Source organism: Trypanosoma cruzi, genomic scaffold (genome assembly GCF_000209065.1).
Source record: "Trypanosoma cruzi strain CL Brener 1047053517131 genomic scaffold, whole genome shotgun sequence".
NCBI lineage: Eukaryota > Euglenozoa > Kinetoplastea > Trypanosomatida > Trypanosomatidae > Trypanosoma > Trypanosoma cruzi.
This window is the reverse complement of record NW_001849574.1, coordinates 281,179-296,820: the sequence shown is the minus strand read 5'-3', so window position 1 is coordinate 296,820 and position 15,642 is coordinate 281,179. Positions and strand designations below refer to the sequence as shown.

Genomic DNA, 15,642 nt, shown 5'->3' with positions numbered 1-15,642 from the left:
GGTGCCCAACGTACACCTGCCGCAGCTTCTTATCAGACTCAACGGCCTCCTCAACATTTTCATAGCGGCTTGGGTTGTCCAGATTGTAGTACTCTTTGGCGCCACTGGCAGCGGTCACAAGGTGGATGACCGCATCGTAGCGATCTCGTAGCGTCTCTAGTGTTACATTCAAACGTCGCAATAACCGTTCAAAAATCTCTTCGGAGCAAAACGCCCTTCCATCCATCGTTCCACGGTCGGAGATGACAATGCTTGGCGCTCCCGAAGCCATCGCCACATTGTAGAACTGATCCTCCAGACCTATTTGCACGCGGAGAAGTGCCAACTGCTGCTCCTCAATGAGGTCACTGTTCCAAACCATGCCGCCCGTTACAAGCAGCGTCGCCGCCTCTGGGACACAAAAGACTTTGTACCCTGTGCGCTGTGGCATCTTTGCCTGCAGCTGCGTGAGAAGCGTCGACTTCCCCCCACAAGGACCACCTGTAAGGCATATTCTAAACACACGATGATTGTGCTTCAGTTTCTTGTGTACATGACGCAATGGGAGCGTTGCGTACTCGGAGAGACCAGGCACGGGTGAAACAGAACGGTTCCACTCAACAGAAAATTTGACTTCATCTCTGCTGTCATCCCTATGGCTGTTGCCACCAACGACGGTTTCGGCAGCCGAAAAACGAGGCGGCGGTGAGTCACTTTTGGTGGCAGAACCTCCATCAGGTGAGGGGCGCTCCGAAGAAATGCCATTCTCGTGGGATTCGCCCGTAATTTGTTTCGGGTGGCCACCACAACCGGCAGCACAATCAAAGCCACCGGGTGCACATTCCCTCGTGGCACGCAGCGGCCTCAGCTCCGTGCTAAAAGGCTGGCGAGACACCCCGCAGCCCATGTTCTCTTCTTCTCCCTTTTCCCCCTCTCGCTGTCTTTTTTCTTTTTGTTTCCGATGAGACGGAGCTCGCGTGAATGATCTAAATAAACTGTTTTTATCCTCTCTAGAAAAATGGCCAAAAATAATGGCCGTGGGATTGATGTTCTACTCTCCGTCAAGTTCACGGGAGGTGCGGTCGTACGCCTCACTCCACAGCACGCCGCCGTAAAGCTGCATGTACCCAAAAGAAGAAAAAAAAAAAAAAAAGAGATGGGTAAAGAGAGAGAGAAAAAAAAAAAAAAAGAAGCAAAAACGCATCCGACGTGTGTGCCTGCCCATACCTGTAGACACAGCCCACCAACAGAGACACGCACATTAGAAAACGGTGGATTCAACAAAGAGGCGTTTTTTTTTTTTTTTGCTTTTCTTCTCTTTTCATCTCCGCTCTTATCAAAATGCGCAACTTTTATTCCCCCCTTTTCTCAACCATTCCGTTGCGCCGAGATTACGCTACAATACGTGCATATATATATATATGTGTGTGGGTATCAAAGATGGTGTTGAATCACGGAAGGCTGATACCGCCTCGCTTCATCTATACGCCTATGGGATGAATAACGCCAATGTTATCGCTGCGAAGAAGAATTTTCCCCACGTGCACCACCTCCTTTGTCTTATGGTGCACCTCCGAGGCATCACCAAGCACCACGTTCATAAACTCATCGTAGCCCAAAATAACGCCCTCAATCTTCATTTTTGTATCGTGCACAAGCCACACGCAGACGCGTTGTCCCTCCGTCATGTACCGGTGCACAATGCTGGTCGGCTTGACCATCTGCTTCGTCGTCGCGCTCATCGTCGCGCCCTCGCAACCGTTTCCTGTCTGTGTGTGTTTTTGACTTGCTGCGGGGGACAAAAGAAAAAGAAAAAAAAAAAAAAACATAAGCCCGGGGCACAGAGACACAAATAAGAAAAATAAAAAAAACCGACAAGAAGTATTAAGCCAAGAGAGAGAAGGAGGGAAAGAAACACGTGGCAGGCGGTGCAACGGTTCGGGAGGAGCAAACACGCAAACACACACACAGACAGAAAGAGGGGAAGAAAAAAAAAAAAAAAAAGATAGAAGGGTGGAATAAAATAAGTACACACCAAAAAAAAGGAAAAAAAGAAAAAAAAGGAAAAAAAAGGAAAAAAAAAAGTAAATGAAAATGGAAGGATGACAGTCGGGGGGAGATCGCAATGGCCGGGCCACGAAGAGGGAGTTAGCTCCGATGAAGCACTGAGAATAATGACACAACAACGACGAGAAACCAAGCCGCAAAGAAAAAAAAAAAAAAAAGGTCTTCAATCAGGAGAAGCAAAGAAATATACATGCAAGCAACCGAGAATACAGGGCGCTCAGCCAGCAGTGCCTAAACTCACGACCGCCCCTCCACTCACAGCCGCCCACGAAAAACGATCCGCACAACCGCCAAATTGCAAAATAAAAGCACAAGGAGATGAATGAAGACGAAGCAACAATAAAAATAAGAGGAGCAGACAAGGCACTTCCAGGTGACAATTTCAAGCCTCCCCAATTCAAAGAAAAAAAAAGAAAAGGAGACAAGATGGAGTCGTGTTATTAACACCGTATTATCTATTATACCACTGCTACCCCATTGCCGCTGTTTTTTTTTCCTCTTCTTCTTTTTTTGGGATTGGGGGGAAGGTGAAGGGGCGTCAACACGTGTGTTCCTTACCGCCTTCTTTTTCCTCCCGCCATAATTTGTTTCTTTTCCTGTTTTTGTTTCTTTCTTTCTCTCTTTACTTGTTATTTTTTCTTTTTTTGTTGTTTTTTTTTTTGTTTTCGTTCTTCAGAGGGGTGGGGTTGCCCGTCGATGGATTTATTTCCCCTCTCCCTCTCTCCCCCCTTCTACTCCCGCCCACTCCATACAAATACACCACGCAATCCAACTTATTTTTCTTTCTTTCTTTCTTTTGTTTTTGTTTTTGTTTTTTTTGCTTTTTTGTTGTTGTTGTTTTATTTCTGCTTTTCTCCCTTTGGAAGTCCGCCCGTGTCCCGCATATTCTTCCTGCCACTTCCCCCTCCCTTGTCCTCTCAATGGTTTTTTTTTATCTTTACCCCCTTCTTCTGCTTCCCTGACAACGTAAGCTGCCTAAACGTGGTACGCCAGTGTCAATCGCCCCGTACCGTCGGGGGAAGCCGAAAGCCAGCCATGTCTCCCTCACGCGGTCGTGGTTGTTGGCGCAGGGCTGACGGTACCAACCAGCGCCCGGACCGGCCGCGTGTTAGCGGAGGCACACAGTTGTAACACCATGAGGTCTGAGGGCAAGTGTTGCCTGTTCTAACCCCTTTTTGCCTTCTTCATCCCTTGTTACTCGTAGAACAACATGTATACCTCTGATTGGCAACGCAGAACATATTCCTTGTCTACCCTTTCCACATCCTCGTCATCGCAGCGAAACCAGCTATTCGGGCGGCTGTCATCTCGCACGTATGCAATGTAGTGGCCGCCGTGAAGAGAACCGCGGTGTGCAACGATGCCGACAAGCTCCCGCTTAAGCGCCGGGAGTGGTTCCTGCCCTTCCCCCAATATACCATTTGTTTTTATCACAGAAGACACTGGAGAGAAGCCAGCGGGGCTCACATCGCAGCTCGTGTGTCCGCTTGAACGACCCGTGGTGATCCCTGGTATTGAGCCATCCGACGTCCCTTGTCCCGCTTTGAACTCCAGCAGGGCATCATCCTCGCCGTTCAACGCACCCTTTTCTTCCATCCCGATCAGCATCCGCTCCGCCCTCTGAAGGTCACCGTTAGCGTGTTCAAAGAAGCGAAGTAAACGATCACGTTGTACGTGAGGAAATCGTGCCTGGAGAGCAGAGAGGCCACGTGCCATTTCGTATTCCCTTAGCACATCCTTTGATACAAACGGTGCCAGGTCAAGCGACATGGGGAACGCCACGCTCCGGGTAACCTTTTGGAAGTCGCGGCCGTCCGATTGGAATCGCAGTAGGTGCAGAGCCAATGTACCGCCCAACCGACTGATGGATGTCGATACAACGGCGTCAGAATATACACAGTTAAGACTCCGCTTCTCCTCGGCCGATGCCTTTTTCTTGGCCTTCTCTTTTCTTTCATTCTCCGCTCTGATAGCCGCGTTGTGTCGCTCCTGTTCCGCCTTCGTAAGCCCCTTAAAACACCTCTCACATGCATATTGATCTTTTTCCCGAAGATGCATCGGCCGAAAGAGTTTGCGCAGCCCACTCTCAATCGAGTCTTCAACAGGAACCGAGAGGGCCATGAATAACTCCTCGCGTGGAAAACGACTTTCACACTGCGTGCAGACAACCTCCGTGCGCATAACCCCCTCAAAAGATAATCGTGGGCCTTTTTTCTTCTCCTCCTCGGACTTGCCCTTGTCAAACTCATCGGCCACACCATTAATCATACACAAAAAGAGTTCCTGGGAATCCTGCTGATCATCCTCCGCAAAGAGGGGGGCAAGTTCACATAGGCAACGTAATACTGCACGTGCAAATGGATAAACTGCACGTGTCTGCACGTCCACAAGCGTCTGTTCACTAAGATGACGAGCCATGGCATATATGCGATAACTCAGAGGACCCGGAAGAGCTCCAACTTCTAGAGAAAGCAGTGGGCGTGTAAAAAATCTACATTTAAGAACACATTGCAAGACGGAGTTAAAGTAGCAGGTGTTCCGATGATTCTCAATACCAGCAACATGTGCTAACACAAGAGCCTCAGCGTCCCCTTTTGACCCTCGCAATGCAAAAGAGGATGTGCCCATAGAAGAAGTGCCACTCGCGTGCACATCCAAATCATGCAAAGTATTACGGTTAGCATAAATGTCCCCGCAAGCACGTGGATAGGACGAGGACTCCCCTGTGTGGAAATTGCCCTGGTTTAATGCAGACCATTCGGCGGGTAGTTCTATTCGAATTCCCTCATAGAAAAGAAAACGAAGTCTTGCAATAATATCACCTAACAGCTTGATTTGTACATGAATTGGGTCGGACTCCTGAAACTCGGAGAAGCGAAGTGGAGCCGGCTTCTCGCTGCAATGCGTACACCATACATTATAAACCCACCCATGTGAATCACTGCTTGGACGGAAGACAATGGCAGCCTCCTTTTCAAGCGTCAGGGGGCCCGACTCACGTATATGCTCGAGGTCATCTACGTGAAACGTGGGAAACAGAGTTTTATTTTTCCCTGAGGGGGTATAATTTCCCATCGTCTTTGCCCAAAACGGAACGGCAAAAAATAAAAAGTGACGTTTTCCACGATTGTTGTTGCCAGCCATGGCAGCTCTTCTCTGTTCTTCTTCATGGATCTTTGCATGTGCCGCACAAAAGCACATTGTACATGTGAAACACAAGAAGAGATCATCCAATGCATTCTCCCCTGAGCCATCTGCCTCATCCCTCGTTTTTCGGAAAATGTTAAAGCCGTGCAGTTTTGTTTTGCTCTTCGTCTTGCCAGACATAAGCCCCCGCTGCTCACACAAGGTGCAGTACATTGTCAAGGGTTCTGAGGTCAAAACTCCCTCCTTTAGCCATGCATTTGCAAACTTCACCCGCAAACGCTGCGGGTCTACCCGTTCGGTGCAGGAGCAGAGCATTCTCTTTGCACGCTTGCCTTCAGACAAAAGAGTTGCCCGGTTCCTTCCTGGTCCGAAGTTTACCAGCGACGTCTTGAATAAATTTTAGATGTCGAGTGAAATATTAACGTTGCGTGTGATACCCTCTCCCCCACCCTTTTTTTTTTTATTTCTCCACAAACACACACCGCCTTCGCGCCACTTGATGCCGGAAAGCTCGTAAAACGTCGCTCCACACTCCCGGTTTCCTGGCCAGCCAACTCTCGCCTTTCCTTTTTGCCTCTTTCTCTCCTTTTTCTTTCCTTTTTTTTTTTTTTTTTGCTTTTCTTTTTGCTTTTGAACGCGCGAATTTCCCCTCGCTTACTTTGTTGTTGTTTCTCACCTTTGCCTTCTTCTTCTTGCCGTCGTTCCCCCTTTATCGGCCTTTTCTTTTCTCTCCCCCCCTCCCCCCCTCTTCTTCGTTTCCTTGTTAATGTTGTTGCCACTCCAACCTAACGCGTTTAGTTTCCACTGATGATGATTCTTCCTTTCAGTACACAGCCGTGACGCTGCAGAAGTAGGCAACAAAGAGAGAACGAGAAATAGAGGGGCAATCATGCAAAAAAAAAAAGAGGGAATAATCTTCCGGGCAGCTGGCCGGATCCTGAAATTATCTATGGAAACCAAACAAGTTAGGGAAAAAGGGTTCGTTAGTTAATTGTTTGAATGTTTTCTTTGCATTCAATATATAGAATTCTGTGCACCACTAGCATGGTCCCTTGCCCTCAGTTAGGATTGGAATATTATTACTTACGAAGTGGCAGACTTTGGGGTCCTCCAGCCACAAGACCCCGCCGCGTGGTGGGAATCAAAAGGGGGTTAGGGTGGGATGGCAAAATAAAAATAAATATTATCGGGCCTCTATCCGCTCCCTGCCCCCTAAAAAGTCGCGTTCTTCCCAAAAGATTCATACGGTGGAAAGTATCATAAAGAATGCATTCGTTTATCAGGATATACACATACATTCATTAGGTTAGCCAGCTCTCCCGCGATCATTCTTTTCACAAGCTCCTACAAAAAGCAAAGAGAGGGGGGCGGTGGCGCAGGCGTGGCGAACAGTTACAACCCGAGAACCAGAAACAGTGCGACTACTACTTTGCTCCCCACACACACACACATATATATATATATCACTATCTCGCACAGCCTTGATAACCCCCGCAGCAGCAGCAACAAAAAGCCAACAGGAATCACGATTGCTTGTGCTTTAACGCGGAAGCAAAGCGAGGGAGGGGGGGCGTACGTCGTGCGGAGTGGGACGCACGCAAACTGAGAAAGGGAAATAGAAAGAAATGGAAACATCAGTGTTAAAGGGTTCTTGTCGATTAAAGTAAAATATCACACTCCGTAGGGAGTCAAGGAACACTTACAAAATCATCGGTTTCTCATCATACATATAAGTGGAGGAAGTCGTGTAAACACAATAATAGGGCTCAACACGACAAAGGCGTCTCAAAAGACATGGACGCATTGCGCAACAACTGCCGCCTTCCCGCATGGACGTCGGACTCACCAGCGTGGAGGATGAGGCACGTGTGATGCGTCATGGCTCTGGTTGGGTCCCTAAACACGCTACATGGGTACCTGTCAAAAAAATCAAAGCAAAAAAAAAAAATAAGAAGAAGAAGAAAGCCGGTACATAGCTCGCCCCACCATCCCGGAGGGAGTTTCGTAAGAAAGAGTGAAGTTCACATCCGCGCTGAGTGTCGCGCACACGGCAAAGATCAAATATCACACATACAAAAACAAAAGTGCGTGCTATGAAAAAAAGAAGAAAAAAAAGATTTCTTTCAGAAATGACGAGCTGATCCACAACACGTGCAAGAAACGCGTCTGAATAAGCCCGTTAAAAAAAGTTGTCCGTGCCACGACAGTAGGACTCGCACAAGGCAATCGCCTCCAGCCCCGTTGGGATAACGCTGAATATGTAGAATACATGCCAGATGCGCTCGGCCCGTTCTTGCATGTGCCAGGCGACGATCAATAGCACAGCTGCGGCAGCGTGAAAGCAGCCATGCATGATGTTCAGCAAACCCGAACGGAGCGTACGAGCCGTCACCACGCCCCAAACATTGAAGAACAGGCACAGAAAGCTCCCAGCCAGAAAGCCATCTGTTGCGCGGCGCAGAAATCTATATTCACTCTCCATGTAGTTGGAGGGTAAAGAACCGCCTCGGATCATCGCATCACTCCCGTCTGACACACACACGAGGGCGGTGAAGTGCACGACCATCATGAGAAGTCGGAAGGGAATGAGCAAGGAGACATTGGAGCGACACAAAAAGGTTAAGCTGAATCCACACAAAAGTCGTTGTGGTGACGCGGAGACTCGATACATGTCGGCAAGCCAGCCCACAACCAACAACGGCCAATGGACGCCGTCGTTAACACCCCTCCCCCTCAGCCCCCCTATTCAAGAAAAACGAAAGCACAAACCAAACAGAAGCACATACACACACAGAGAGAGAGAGAGAAAGAGAGGGAGAGAGAAAAAAGGCAATAAATGCATAGAAGTAAATAACAATAATAATGACATGTAAATGCAGGCATCAAAAACAAAGAAAAACAAAGAAGCATCACACACGCAAAAAAAGAAAAAAAAACATAAGCGCAAAGAAATACACATGTGAACATCTCAATTTTGTAAGCATTTTTGTTTTTTTCTTTACTTTCTTTTTATTCTTCCCAGCCTTTCGTTTGTCTCCCGCAGGGGTGAAGAGCCCCGCCCATTTCATCACTCCTGTTGCACTCGTGGCTTTCTTCCTCGGCGATTCCGATGGCCGCCACCGCCGCCGGTATTTCCTCTACCCGATGCGGTCCCTTCATTCCTAACGTCTGTCCCCTGCACGATGCCAACTAGCTGCGGGGCGTTCCCCCCGCAAATATTCAATTCGGAGCCATTCCCCAAACCGCCACGCGCAAACGATGCAACGGCCATGCAGATGTTTGCCATCACCGCTGCTTTCGAGGGCGGGCAGTTCTGCATGAGCTCCTCAAGTGTCATCCACTTGGCTTCGCAGAACTCCTGTCGCACACCTGGAACGGCCTTAAAATGCAACAGATCAACCACCCCCGCTTCCGCAAGGTAAAGCAGCGGGTAAAGCTCCTGCCCTATGATGTCCTTCTTCCGCCACGTCTTTGACCTGTAGCGAAAAGCGGCCCGTACCTCGCGTCCCACTGTTTTGGGCAAAATTTCCGCGACGAAGCGGAGGTGTTTCGCGGGGAGCCCAATCTCCTCAAACACCTCGCGCTCCGCCGTCTGCTGAACGGTCTCATGCGACTTTGCACCGCCTTGAACAAACTGTAAGATCTGCCGGTTATCGCAGCGCCGGCACCCCAAAAACTGACCCCGATCATTCATGATGACAACACACACGCTGCGACGGTACCTCAAACCATCGAAGGCAACAACAACAACCTCATCATCGGAGGTGCACTCCAGAACGGGTATTTGAGTCTGATGCCTACCGGCAACGGCGCTGAATGCATCATGAGTTGTCAGAGTCATCTGCTGTGCTGCCTCCCCCACGCCTAAGAACTATTTTTATCTTCCCCTTTCCCTCACTATGAGTACGTACGAACTTTTATACGTCAGTCGGGACAGTTAGGGAAAGAGAAAAGGAACGCCTGCCTCCTAATAACCCTCCAGTACAACTCCTCCACGCCTTCCTCGGCGTTCACACACTCACACAGAAACAGAGAAAAACGTCTCTCTCTCTCTCTCACTCTCACTCTGTGTGTCTGTGTAGCGATGTCACTATATATTTATTGGAAAGTAAACGAGTTTGCAAAGCAACGACAATTTAAAAAAGAAAAGGATAACGCCACATACGCACATGAAAGAAAAAAAAAACAATAAAAAGACAAATGATAACAAAACTATGCGCCAAGAAGAAAAAGAGTAAAAAATGCCCCGCAAACACCCCGTAAAAAGGAAGAGCTATGGATGACCGGAGCAGTCTCTCTGCCCCATTCTCGACTCCGCCTTCTGCGCAAGGCACTCGTACCCCTTCAACAGGACGGGGTCCAAGTCATTAGCGACGGCGCTGTCTCGGAGGGATTCGTAGATGTCCTCCGCCCCGTCACATAACGCCGCCTGCTGCGCTTCAGACATATCGGGCCGACTGTGCAACAGTAGCCACAACGGCAGCACCAGCGACAAGGCGGCTGAGCGTGCCGCAAGAAAAGTATCGTCCGCCACGTTGGATTCAGCGCCTTTCGTAATAATGCGACCAACCATGGCTGCCAAATCGGCAGGATTGTCTAACGGTGTCATCTCGAGCTTATTCTTCGCCCTCATCTCTTGATGGCCCTTTTCCTCCTCCGCCTGCTGGACAACTGATCGCCTTCTCAGACTCAACACCAATCGTGGACCCAGTTGTTTTCCTTGTCCTTCATTTTCCTCTTCTTGCCGCTGCCGCCTTCGTGGGTTTGGGCGCGGCAAAGAAGCATCATACGCCTCCACCGTCCGAAGATTACTCAACATCTTCTCCTCCACGCCCATCACAACCCCGGGCAGTCGAAACCTCTCATCGTCACCACAACTCCGCCTCAATGCGCCCGCAGGGTCCGTAGCGACCGAGGCAGTCAAGTTGAGTTTCAACACGAGACGCGTAAAACGGGTGTACAAACCGGGGCGAATCCGAGATCCGATAGCCGTGAAATCAAGATCCACAGTCTGTAAAGCCGATAAAAAAAGTGTGGCAGGCAAATTTCCTTCCGACTTAGCGGATGGACAGCAGTGATCCCCAACAACGCCCTCCAGCAATTGATTCATCAGCGGTGTAAAAATAAGATCCGTCTCCTCGACTTTATTCTCGCCCTCCCGCACAGACTCTTCCATGATGCGCTGCAGGATGGCCTGACGTGCCAACGCATCCAGAGGCGAAATTAAATTTAACCAAAACCAGTCATGTTGAACACTTATTGACAATGCGGCTGGAACAATTTTCAGATTTAGCACCAACATGGGAATTTTCATGAAAAGCGGCTCGTCGTTACCCTCTTCACTTTCTTCCTTCTCCATCGTCTCGTTCTTCCTCACAAAATCCCTTTCGAAATTTTCAGCCACCGTCCCCAGGAAAGAGAAGGATGCCTGCTGATCAACTCCCCTCGCCCACTTTAGGCCAGAAACCCTCCAGCAGCAGGGCAACACGTGTGTGACGCGGCACTGGAGTCTCTTTTCCTTTCGCACTCCTTCCGGTGCCATCTGAGACGCCTCTGATGCATCCACAGCGAAAAACACAACGGTGAACGGAACATCAATCCCCCAAATTGACTGGGAAAGACGCATGCCATGCATCCGCAAACGATTTGTGGCATTTGCCTTTACACAATTCAGGCGAAGATTTATATCGCAACATGTGGCATGCTGTTTAATTCCTTCATAGTAAAGAGAGCCATGGAACACCACAGGCTGAGAGGGGATACCTCCACCACCTCCTTCATGTCGTCGTTGCGTCAACATTTGCTGCACAAGCAAAAGATGCATGCCACTAGAGACCATGACGTTTGACTCGCCCAGCATCTCCACCGATGGTTTATATTTGCGGTGTTTCTCAAAAAACTGCCATGGAAAAAGGCGCCTCTGACGAATGGAAGCGACCACAAAGGCAGAGGATAAAAACATTAGTGTTTCATGAGTCTCTTTGACATACCGTTGGGTGAGCCACCATGGGTGCAACTGGGACGAGGCATAAATATGGGTTAGGGCAATCCGGCGCTCCTGACAGAGCAGTTCCGTCCATCCAAACTCGTTGCAGAGCAAACAGAGGGCCCACCCACGAGTGAGAGCGGAGCTCGAGGGCGTGAACTCAAACTCCGGTGCAACGCCATTCCCCGCGGACATCCGCCACAGCATCTCCAAGGCGGAGCTCAACACCGCCGCCTTTGCCCGCAGGAGATTCACCTGAAACAAGGGCGTGGACAAGGTCATAGTTTTCCGCACGGTTCGCAGCACATCCGCCACCAACACCACCGCTCCCCGTGTACACAACGTGCCACGTCGAAGGCTCAATAACGTGTTACTGCAGCCAGTAACAACCCATGTGGTTTTCCTGCGGCAGAAACTTGCATCCACGCGTACCGCTGCCCGCGAGTTTGTCTCCTCCCAGGCTTCTTCTGCCAGACGTATCAGTGGAAAGAGAGAATCACTCAAGACGTGATCGCAGTTAAAAAAGTACAAATCCTTTCCGTCAATCGCATCTTCCTCATCGATGGACGACAAAACTGTATACGCGGAGTGATGTTGCACGCGCCATCGAACCCCCGCATGTGTTTCCTCGGCTACAAGAGATGCATCCTCCCCCTGTTGTGGTCTCACAAACGCGCACACTAAATCTTCCGGTAGCACTGGAAAAGAACACATGGGCAATATCTCCCATGAAGTTGCAATCGCATCTGAGAAGGGGCGCAGTGCTGTTACATAGACATCAACGGCCTCAAAAATCGCAGCATCCGGTCCACTTTCCGCGTACGCCACGCGGGGACAAATAAAGTAATCGTAAAACCGCTGCCCCACCAACAACAGATAATTTTCGCTACCAAACTCCCACACTTCCTCTTGCTTCGAGTGCGTTTTACCTGCCGCTGATGACACTGTTAAACGAGGGTACGAGAGGCTCGCCAGCTGTGATGGAGGAAGCAGCCTAACTTCGATGCAACAGCGCGATATGAACCACGTGCCATCTTCCCTTGTATCTTTTCCATTAGCAGGAAACGGCCACAGTTTAAGCACAAACTGTTGGACTGTGTTGTCTTTGCCACTCTCTTCTAGCAACGCAGAGTGAAGTGGATCCTCCTCCGCAACGCTCTCACAATTTTTGTTGGCATAATCGTCAGCATCACCGTACTCACCAGCTTTGGTGTCATTCTCGCTGTCGCTGGAACCAAAAACAAGCTCAAGAACCTCCTCTGCGCCATTATCCTCACCTATTTTCGGCTCGTTCTTTTCTTCCGCCTCCACAAGGCCAAGTTTATGCTCGACAGCAACGGAACTAGCGGAATCCACAGCGAGAATGTCTGGCGATGCTACAGCGGGCCTCCATCCATCGTTAATGCGCACGACACGCCGTTTTGTCTCACACAACTTCAAATTATTCAGCGGTAGCTGGTGACACTCCCCCATGCTGTCACCAGCGTCCTCTCCCCTTCTTTCAAGCCGCACAGAAACCTCGCCAATTTCGTGGAGAGGCGACAATGTCAGCAGTATCGCGGCGTGGCGGTTATTTATGCCCTCATCCCTCGTCATCCCGTTACCTGAGAGGCCTGAAGACATCATGGGGGCAAACTCAACGGTCAGAGTCCCTCTCGTAAAAATGTCACCTCGGGACGACAGAAAGTGGGCATTCAACTCCGCAACACCACGCGGGAGTAAGCCCCTCTGCTCGGCGAGTGGCATGAGTTCTCCTCCTCAGCCCCTGACTACTACCCCTCTCTCCGGCTCCTTGCGATTCAAACCACCGCCAGCGGCAGGCACCAAACCCCTTCTCCTCTTCCTTTCCTTCTTCTTCCCACGGCCTCCGTTTGGGCGCAAAATAAACAAATAAATAAATAAAGAGGCGCAGCAGGACCGAAATACACGTCAAAGGTAAAACATAAAGCAAGATGACAGAGAAACAGAAGCCATGAGCAGTTAATACAAACACATTCATGTATGGTCGTTACAAAAAAAAAAAAAGAGAGAGAGAAAGTGGGTAAAACACAAACAGGGGAATTCATAATAACAACACCCCTCCCTTTTATCATCATCATCATCCATATTTTAGACGTCAATTTATTCCTCGTAATTCTCAAATTTGCACCCTAACCCTCTCATGAGATGCCGCCCCGCAATGCCTTGAACACAACCTGAATCCTTTTCATAAAAAGCTGAAGGCGCGTCTCATCATCCATGACCCCTTCATCACCACCAATGCCCTCAGGACCGTCGCGCCGATGTACATCAAAGAAAGTGCCTCTGGCAACCACGTCGTAGAAATGTGGGATCCATTTCCCGGCCTCCCGCTCGTCCACAAAGTAGCGCTCCACGACTTTGGACAAATTGGATCGCAAGACACTGGTGTCGATCTTCACGTCGTGTGCACGAAATCCATCACCGCCAAAGAATACTTCCGCGAGCCTTGCAGGAGGCAACTGGAAGATTAGACGAAGAAGAAGAATGCGAGTAAACAGACCAATCGTCCTGTTTGTGCAATCCAGGTCCAGTCCTCGGAGAACGGCAAGGGTAAAAACACCCGCCTCAATGAGATGGGCAAGCAGACAAGAAAGATTGAAGTACCCGGTGACATCGACAGGCTCCACGCGAACCAACTTGAACATATCCCATAAGGCAAACTGAAGTGTATTTTTGCACGATTCCTTCGCACTACAAAATCGCTGAATAACCTGTGCATAATACGGGTTATAAACCTTCTCTTGATAGGCGCATTGCAACAGAACGGCGAATGTGTCATGCAGGCGGCTAAAAGAGGGATCGCGGTGAATAAGAAGCGTGAAAGCCTCCAAATCATCCGAGGCATTTGTAAGAGCTTGGAACACCTCACGCTTATTTTCCGTGTTAAACCGTTGCCCTGATATGGCCTTTTCTTGTTGACGAAGTTGTCGAATACGCTCGGCCTTGACTCCCACTTCATCCTCCTCGTCATCCGTATTTTCACTCCCAGAATCGGCAAAAAAGATTGCCTCCGCATTGGTCTTCGGTAAAACACTCGAGTTTTCATTGCCGTCCACATCATCCCAGGCTCCAAGAACAAACCAGCGAGAGGGTTTATCCGTGCGCATCATACGTGCCCACGTAACCCCCGTCAGCACACTCGTTGTACTCATGATGCGATAAAGAACACGCTTGTTGCTGGGCTTTCCACCTGAAGGCAACAATGTAGTCATGTCATTAAGCAACAATTCAACAGGAACCTCTTCTTCATCCACGGTGCGCTTGGCGCTGCGCGTGTGCCCGCTCAAAATATCCGCAATATAACTAAGAAGAGTGCTGTAACGGACGTTACACTCTTGTTGACGCTTGTAGGACTTTGCCTCCGTCAGTGCCTGTTCCATTTGACCTGGTGCCTCCTTCAGGAGTTTCTCACCACACGCACGAAGAAGCGTCAAAGTGCAAGCCGCGGCGCAGACCCCTTGATGGCCCTTCATTTGTAGTGCAGAACGTATAAAACTGGATATAAGCAATGAATCCACAGCATTCAAAACGTAAAGATGAGCAAGTACCATAGCACCATTTGATGCACTTGTCTCATTGTACTTTTTAAGGTGTTCCTGAAGCGCAAAACATAGACTCTCTATTAACTCGGATCCCACCACATTGCCATGCAGCAGCTGCAGTCCGCGAATAAGCCCCGCAAACGACAAACTCGCAATCGGTGTTAGGGGTCCTGTGTCCAGCATACACATGCAGTTAATGTGTTCAGAGAGGCTACGCAGCACAGACGCCCGTGAACTCCCTTTAACGGCCCCACCAAAAAGCTCTGAGGTCTCCCTTGTCAGATCCACCACATTGTGCACAGTGAGTTTGTTAATGATACGCCGTGTAATTTCATCCAGAGTAGCGTTTTTTTCTCGTGTTCTCTTACCTCGCAGTGTCGGTGGGATGTATTTGGCTGAATTGGTTTCCGTAGCACTAGCAATAGTTGTTACTTCTGCCGCCGATGCTGATGTTGTCGTTTTGGCGAGTGCCATTGGCGAATGCTCCTCTTCGTGTGGAGGCGAGGGCCCCTTCTGAGAGGCAAAGGCCCTGAGAGGTGAGCGAGCATCCCCAGCATCCAGGGTATCCGCAAGTGTCTTTCCATGTCCACTGACAGTCTTCATGCTCTTAGCCACCTTCGTGGCTCTGCGTGGCGGAAAAGCGGATGCATCTGATGTTGCCAACCGTTTTCGATGTGTCTCTTTTCGATTCTGCCGCTTCATTTCTCGTGCTTTACGCATCTCTTCCCTCATGATACGCCGCTGCTCCACCCATTTTTCGTGTGCCATAATGCGTGCCTCTTTCCGCGCCTCGCGATCGCCACGTCGCCGCTGCTTGCGATCTCTCCATTTGTCAAATTCCTCATCGTTCCCCTCATCGCGACCGTGACGTCGACTGGAGGCCTGCATGCCTCTTCATCC

General features: G+C 49.6%; 7 protein-coding genes across 7 annotated transcripts, besides 12 other annotated features; all 7 read right to left on the bottom strand.

The window, feature by feature from the left end:
- On the bottom strand, positions 1-886 carry Tc00.1047053511499.69 (uncharacterized protein; the record flags this gene model as incomplete). The annotated part of the gene is made up of 1 exon (XM_803280.1): positions 1-886. A coding segment is annotated over one exon (886 nt), but the record flags the coding sequence as incomplete, so codon positions are not given.
- Positions 1-15,642: a sequence feature (heterozygous, non-Esmeraldo-like haplotype).
- Positions 1,109-1,178: a sequence feature (T-rich).
- Positions 1,271-1,317: a sequence feature (A-rich).
- On the bottom strand, positions 1,461-1,808 carry Tc00.1047053511499.59 (small nuclear ribonucleoprotein Sm-E, putative; the record flags this gene model as incomplete). Its single annotated transcript, XM_803279.1, has 1 exon — positions 1,461-1,808. One exon carries the CDS (start codon positions 1,806-1,808, stop codon positions 1,461-1,463), a length of 348 nt encoding a protein of 115 aa, XP_808372.1.
- Positions 1,780-1,805: a microsatellite.
- Positions 1,949-2,006: a sequence feature (CT-rich).
- Positions 2,016-2,063: a microsatellite.
- Positions 2,630-2,712: a sequence feature (A-rich).
- Positions 2,841-2,899: a sequence feature (A-rich).
- Positions 3,241-5,508, bottom strand: Tc00.1047053511499.50 (ubiquitin hydrolase, putative; the record flags this gene model as incomplete). Its single annotated transcript, XM_803278.1, has 1 exon — positions 3,241-5,508. The coding sequence occupies one exon, from the start codon at positions 5,506-5,508 to the stop codon at positions 3,241-3,243; it is 2,268 nt and encodes a 755-aa protein (XP_808371.1).
- Positions 5,771-5,818: a sequence feature (A-rich).
- Positions 6,103-6,539: a mobile genetic element.
- Positions 7,373-7,864, bottom strand: Tc00.1047053511499.40 (hypothetical protein, conserved; the record flags this gene model as incomplete). The annotated part of the gene is made up of 1 exon (XM_803277.1): positions 7,373-7,864. The coding sequence occupies one exon, from the start codon at positions 7,862-7,864 to the stop codon at positions 7,373-7,375; it is 492 nt and encodes a 163-aa protein (XP_808370.1).
- Positions 7,986-8,016: a microsatellite.
- On the bottom strand, positions 8,261-9,034 carry Tc00.1047053511499.30 (NUDIX hydrolase, putative; the record flags this gene model as incomplete). Its single annotated transcript, XM_803276.1, has 1 exon — positions 8,261-9,034. One exon carries the CDS (start codon positions 9,032-9,034, stop codon positions 8,261-8,263), a length of 774 nt encoding a protein of 257 aa, XP_808369.1.
- Positions 9,467-12,925, bottom strand: Tc00.1047053511499.20 (hypothetical protein, conserved; the record flags this gene model as incomplete). Its single annotated transcript, XM_803275.1, has 1 exon — positions 9,467-12,925. One exon carries the CDS (start codon positions 12,923-12,925, stop codon positions 9,467-9,469), a length of 3,459 nt encoding a protein of 1,152 aa, XP_808368.1.
- Positions 13,060-13,082: a microsatellite.
- Positions 13,339-15,630, bottom strand: Tc00.1047053511499.10 (hypothetical protein, conserved; the record flags this gene model as incomplete). The annotated part of the gene is made up of 1 exon (XM_803274.1): positions 13,339-15,630. The coding sequence occupies one exon, from the start codon at positions 15,628-15,630 to the stop codon at positions 13,339-13,341; it is 2,292 nt and encodes a 763-aa protein (XP_808367.1).